The sequence below is a fragment of the Sarcophilus harrisii genome, chromosome 2, assembly GCF_902635505.1.
Source record: "Sarcophilus harrisii chromosome 2, mSarHar1.11, whole genome shotgun sequence".
NCBI lineage: Eukaryota > Metazoa > Chordata > Mammalia > Dasyuromorphia > Dasyuridae > Sarcophilus > Sarcophilus harrisii.
The window spans coordinates 262,150,943-262,157,042 of record NC_045427.1 but is presented as its reverse complement, the minus strand read 5'-3'; the positions used below and the strand labels follow the sequence as shown (position 1 = coordinate 262,157,042).

General features: G+C 53.9%; 1 protein-coding gene across 1 annotated transcript; it reads right to left on the bottom strand.

The window, feature by feature from the left end:
• Positions 1-2,063: 2,063 nt before the first annotated feature.
• Positions 2,064-5,785, bottom strand: CHAC1 (ChaC glutathione specific gamma-glutamylcyclotransferase 1). Its single transcript, XM_031952109.1, has 3 exons — positions 4,421-5,785; positions 4,081-4,116; positions 2,064-3,374 (listed from the first exon to the last, which is right to left on the bottom strand). The coding sequence occupies exons 1-3, from the start codon at positions 4,649-4,651 to the stop codon at positions 2,973-2,975; spliced, it is 669 nt and encodes a 222-aa protein (XP_031807969.1). The 5' UTR covers positions 4,652-5,785; the 3' UTR covers positions 2,064-2,972.
• Between the last annotated feature and the right edge of the window lie 315 nt (positions 5,786-6,100).

Sequence of the window (6,100 nt, the reverse complement as noted above, 5' to 3'; positions counted from 1 at the left end):
AAAAGAGAGAGAGAGAAAAGAAACTGAAGTTGAGAGCAGTTCAATGACTTGCCCAGGGTTGTACAGCTATTAAGTGTTTTTGGATTTGAACTCAGCTAGTCCAGACTTTAAAGTCTGGCAAAGGTGAAGGACATGGCCTTAGGAAAATGCACTGTGGGCAGTCACCTCACTTAGAACCAGATCCCAGCTAAATCAGCTGAAGTGATTAGGAACATGACCTACCTAAAAAGGCAGTTTCTCAATAAATATTTATCAAGCACCTATTCCATGTAGGCCTTATGCCAAGCACTGGAGATACAAAGAAAGGCAAAAGTTCTAGCTCTTGAGGAATTCACAATCTAATAAGGGAAACTCTTCAAGTAATGGACAAGGGAAACTGTACAAACAAGCTTTATACAGGAGAAATTGGAGATAAACAACAAAGAAAAGGTATGAGAATTAAAAGAAAGCAGGAAAGCCTTCCTGTAAAAGGTGGTACTTTTGCTGGGGCTTGAAGGAAGCCAGGGGAAACTAAGAGAGAAAGCTTCCCTGATGTGGAGGATGGATAACCAACAAAGATGCCTAAATTGGGAGATGGGAGTTTTGTTGTGTCACTAGTTCTCACAATATATGGCAGGGTACAAGATGTAAAAATACTGGGAAGGTAGGGGGAAGCAGGACAGGTTGGGAAACTCAGAACACTAATCCTATTTAGTCCTAGAGACAACAGGGAGTCATTGGAGTTTACTGAGTGAGGGAAAGGGAAGATGCCTTGGTTAGACCTGAGCTTAAGGAAGATCATTTTGATAACTTCTTTTCCTTCTGGAAAATTTAAGGATCCTGATCTTAGGGAAGAGACTCATCAGGCACTCAAGGGGAGTATTCAAAGAAGAAAATTAATAGTCTTAGGAGAAAATTAAGTGAGAATTGTTCTAGTAGATTAACCTCAAACTGTATTTAATATATTGTGACCTTTCCTTGGTTCAAGATTTCTATAAATGTTCCCTCCAAGTGTCTTGTGGTAGGGATATCTAAGGGTATGGAGGAAGGAAGGGTGGAGGGGAAGAGATGACTTTCACTTTGGACATTTCTTTTTCTAAGCTCGAAATGTGTGGATTTATGGATGTTAAATTAATTTTAAAAATTGTTTTTGGCAGGGGCAGCTAGATAGTTCAATGGATGGAACACTGGCCCTTAAGTCAGGAGGACCTTAGTTCAAATGTGACCTCTGATAACTTAACACCAGCTGCTGACTCTGGGCAAATCGTTTAACCCCAATTGCCTCAGCAAAACAAGAAAACAAAACCAACAATAACAAAATTGTTTCTAGCAAACTTGTACCTAAAATGCATAGTATTTTTTTGACTCCTTAAAGTTCTTGTGAGCTGTTACTATAGTTCAGGAAAATGGGCTCGAATAAATGCCAAGTGTCTCAATGAATGAAGAAGCAATTAATAAGAGGTTGGCACTGTGCCCAGAGCCCACCTGTGACAATAGGTTTCAAAAGGGAAAACCAGTCACTAGAGCTAGAAAAAGTGAAGGCCCAGCTACCCTTCCACCTACAGCTCCCTGTTGGTGGCTGGGAAGACTTCCTCTGAATTGATCCCTTTCACTCTGATGGAAAGCAGTGCCCATAGCAGTAGGGCCATGGATTTCTTTGTCTGGGGGCAAGCAGGGAAACCAAGAAGGATCTGGAGAGCAATTGTGCCATTCTGACGCAGAGAACACCCCTCTCTGATGCTTCTATGGCTTGGGCAGGCAGCCCTGGATAGGTTCTTGTGGGGGGAGAACATAAGGAAGGCAAAGACTGGCTGGAAGAATAAGGGAACATAAGAACCCTGATCTGTACTCCCTCTGCAGACTACGAGCAGAGTTCTGGCCCCTGGCTTCTTCCATTTCTTTCCCTAAAATGCAAAAGTGTCTTGGGATTCACCAGCTAATACAATGGATTCTGTTCACCTGCCTCTTCTCTAGTTTGGTGAGGGTGGGATTGACTCAAGACTCTCTCTCCTGACTTCCCCTTCCCATAGTCCCAGACTCTCCCAGCCCAACATTTGAGGAAAGAACCAAACTTTGACACAGGATGAATAACGGGCTAATTTATATGTAGTGGACAGACAAGAAAAGACACCAGTCAGCAACAGTGAAGTTCCCAGAAATAGACACACCAACAAACAGACAAGTAGGGCCCCTCTCCCTTACAAGAAAGAGCCTGATGGACAAGTACAGACAGACAGAGATAGGCCGCGCTGACAGACAGATGCCAGCGGCTGGTCCACAGCAGTCTTGGCTCTAAGAACATGGATAGCATATCTTCCTGTATGGCAGTCACAGCTCCCAGGCTCAGTGAGGCAGGTGAACCCAGGAGCCCCTCTCTCCTTGGCTCACCTCCGGGTCACCTCACCTGTATTTAGTGTCCAACTATGGCAGACAAGGTCTCGGGCTCAGTTTGGACAAGGGTGATTAGGCAACATGAGAAGGGGCTTCAAAATCCCTGGTTTTTCCTCCCCCCCAAAAAGGGGGCCCAGGCTAGGTAACCTGGTGATAGCAGCAGCAAGGAGTGGGGGAGAGGAGAGAGGTTTGGCCAAAAGGGCTCCTGAGCAGTTCCAAGGCCCTCTGCTCCAGAGGCCCTCAGCAGGGCTTCTTAGATGAGTTTGTTGCCCATACCCACCACACCATCAAGGTGCAATAAATATATTTTCAAGTCACGTACCAGTGAATGGGATGAGGAATAAGGGGGGAAAGGGGAGATTGTCTAGGAGGAGGTGCATTAAGAGAAGATAAGAAGAGGAGTTCCTTCAGTACAAGGAGACCTGAAAAGGGAGACTACCAACAGCACCTACATCAAAGTCCTCCTCAGGTAACAACCTCCCCAAAAGTCAGTACACGGTAGAGGGAGGGTGAAGGGAGAGAAAGAACATTAGTTATTCCCCGTGGTCAGGTTCAGTCTGTACCCCGTCCTGGTGGTTAGAGGGGCTCTGGGTCCCTCAAGCTTAGGCCATGGCCAGCGTCTGGCCAGAAGGGCAGAAGCAGGGCAGGAGGGCACCCACAGCATCCACAATAGCTGCCAAGTGCTCATCCTGGGCCTGGGGTCCACACAGCCGAATGAAGTCTGCCAGACGGAGCAAGTACTCCAGGTTGTGGCCAGAACGGCCACTACAGGCCAGGATCTGAGTGGCAATATCTTCCTCTGGAGCTGGCCCCAGGTAACCAGGGTTCTGTGGGGTAGCCACATAGGCCAGGGCTCGTAGGGGCTGCTCTGGGGCGTCCTGGGGGTAGAAGGTCACCACCTTGGTGTCATAGCCCCCTAACACAGCTTCCCGCACGTCCAGATACTTCAGTGCTTCGCCAATCTGCTCCCCACGCACCTCATATGCCACACCCCATGTGCAGCCCTGGGGAGGAGGGAAGAAGAGAGAGGATGGTTAAGGTCAGACACGGCGGCTCTCCCACAATGATCCTGCCTATCCCATCCCCTTCCCCGGCTCCACAAGGCCCATCAGTCTTGTCTTTTCTCTCAGTACCACAGCTTCCAGGGAAACAGGAACTCATCTACCCAAGCTCCAAACAACCCCACAGGACATCAATTAATAACCCAAGGTGGGGCTCGGATCTATTGTGGGGGTGGGGGTGGGGCACTCCTTCCTCACCCCTCGGAACATCAATTAATAACCCAGGATAAGGATTATATCCAGTGCAAGGGGTCCTTATTCCCTGGGGCAAGACTATACCAAGATACTTCAGACCAGGGATGTTAACCTGGGGTCCATGAGCTTGCTTTTTAAAATACAGATAGATAAATGCACAGATAGATCATTCTTTCAATGTAACTAGTTTCCTCGGCCATCCTGTATATTGCATTTTATGCATTTAAAAACTTTGTTTTGAGAGCACCTAGTAGAAGAGTCTAGGACCTAAGAACGGTACCTTAGAGTCTAGGTCAAGAATGACTTCCTTAAGTTTCTCCTCTTGCAGAGCCCATATTCCACTATCACCCCCGCCACCCCCCCGAAATTAGGAAGATGCAATCTATGCTGTGGCCCCGACCGCTGAACGCTCATAGCTCTGCCTGTCCCCAACCTCCCTGCCACCAATACTCACCTCATGGTCCTCCAAAAGGGTCACTACCCGGCCAGGCTGGGAGGGGAAAAGGGAAGATGATTGATTTAGAAATCGGCACCAAGCTGGGGAGGAACAGTTACCTGCCGGTTCGCTGGACGGGCCTGGGAGCGCCCGCACAGCTGACTCCCGCCCCATCTCCCGGACACCAGGGGCCGGGGCTGAGACCCCCAGGGGTACGGAGCTGCCTCCTCTGAGCCCCGTCCCCGCAGCCTCAGCCCTGCCCGGGGGGGGGGGGGGGGGGTGTCGCGCCCCCGCCCCCGCCATCAGTGAAGCAGGCCCCCCCGCCCCCGCCCCCCGCCCGGCACTGCCCCCCGCTCACCATCTTGTCGCTGCCCCGATGGAAGGTGTCCCCTTGCCAGAAACGGCGGCTGTACCCGCGCACGAAACCCACGCGGCTGTCGCTGTGCTCGAAGTCCGGTCTCCATACCAAGGAGCCGTAGCCGAAAATCCAGAGCGCGGGGGGGCCGCCGTCCTCCCCGGGGGGCCGCAGGGACAAGGACAGGGTGGGCGCGGCGGGCGGGGTCCTCTGCGCCGGAGGCTCCTCCTTCATGATGCCCGGGACGCGATGGGGGGGGGAGGGGGGGCCGCGCCTGGGACCGGGACCTAGGAGTGCGGACCAGGGAGCAGGACGGGACCCGGGGCCGGGATCGGGATCGCGGTGGGGATGGAGACTCGGGGCGACATCTGCTACAGCTGAGCTGTCCCTCCTCCGGCCGCGGCCCTTTAAACCCTACGCTCTGCCGGCCCCGCCCACGTAACCCAGGAGGCCTGTCCTTCTGGGCCGGGGAAAAGCCAGCAACGACCAATCATCGTCGGGGGCCCTTGGGCAGCTTTGCCGCGCCGCATTTTTATTGGCTAAGTTGGCAGTCGGTCACGGTCTATGGCTGTTCGCTGATTGGCCGGACTCGTCATCCATCAGAACTTGGCAGAGATGATGCAACGACGGGGGAGGTTTCCCCGAACCCGGGCATGCAGCAAAGGGCCGGGAGGATTGCATCAGGCAGCGGGTGCCCGGTGCGGGCGAACGGTACCAGGCGGCGAGCCTCCTTCAGACGGCGGCTAAGGGGCGCCCAGCTGCGAGGCCCTCCGGGCGCCGGGGGTCCCTCGGCGGCGCGGGGCGGGTAGTGGCCGGGCAGCTGCACTTGGGCTCCCTCGCTGCTGGGGCCGGCCAAAGGGCAGCTGGGGCCGGAGGGCCCCCGGGCGCGGCAGCGTCCCCCACCCGCCGATTTCCCCCTTTCTTACTGCCCCCGTCCCGACGTGGCGCGGCCGGCGCTATGCCGGGGAGGGGCTCGGGTTCTTGCATCTTTTTTGGTCCCGCTCTGGCACCGCGGGGACTTGGGGTGTCCCTCCGCGGACTTGGGGTGTCCCTCCGCGGACTTGGGGTGTCCCTCCGCGGAGTTCGGGGTGTCCCTCCGCGGACTTGGGGGTGTCCCTCCGCGTTCCGCGCAGGTGCCTCATGCTGTTTTCCTCCCTGAGCGAATGGAGAAACTGAGTCACGGGTGCGGAAGGGGCTTTGCAGAAGCTGTGAGCTGCGTCAGGGCGGGAACCTCGAGGGCCTCTCCTTGTTCCTTCCGGAAGGCGAGGGTGTCTCTGCAGCACCTGAGGCTCCGGGCTACTTACTGCACGCAGAGCCACGTGAGGGGCAAGGGTGGATTAGGCTTTTTTGTTTTGTTTTGCTTTTTTGTTTTCTCAGCCTCGAGAGTAGTGGCCCTGGGAACTGTCAGACGCGGAACCCCCTTCTCGCTCTCCCTCCCCAGCCCTCAGTCCGTCCGCGCTAGTCCCCCCGCACTGGGAACCCACCTGTTTATTTCTAGCTAGAGTTTTAGGAAAAAGCTGATTACCTATTAGAGGGGGCGCGAAGGAACTGGAGAGAGGCTAAAGAAACTCAGTCGCGTCAGGGAGAGATCCCTGATCCTGACCTGGAATTGGGGCCCAAAAGGGGTGGAGGAGATAGGAGGGAAGAGTCAAAACCCTCCAGCCTTCGGATAGGGAAAGACTG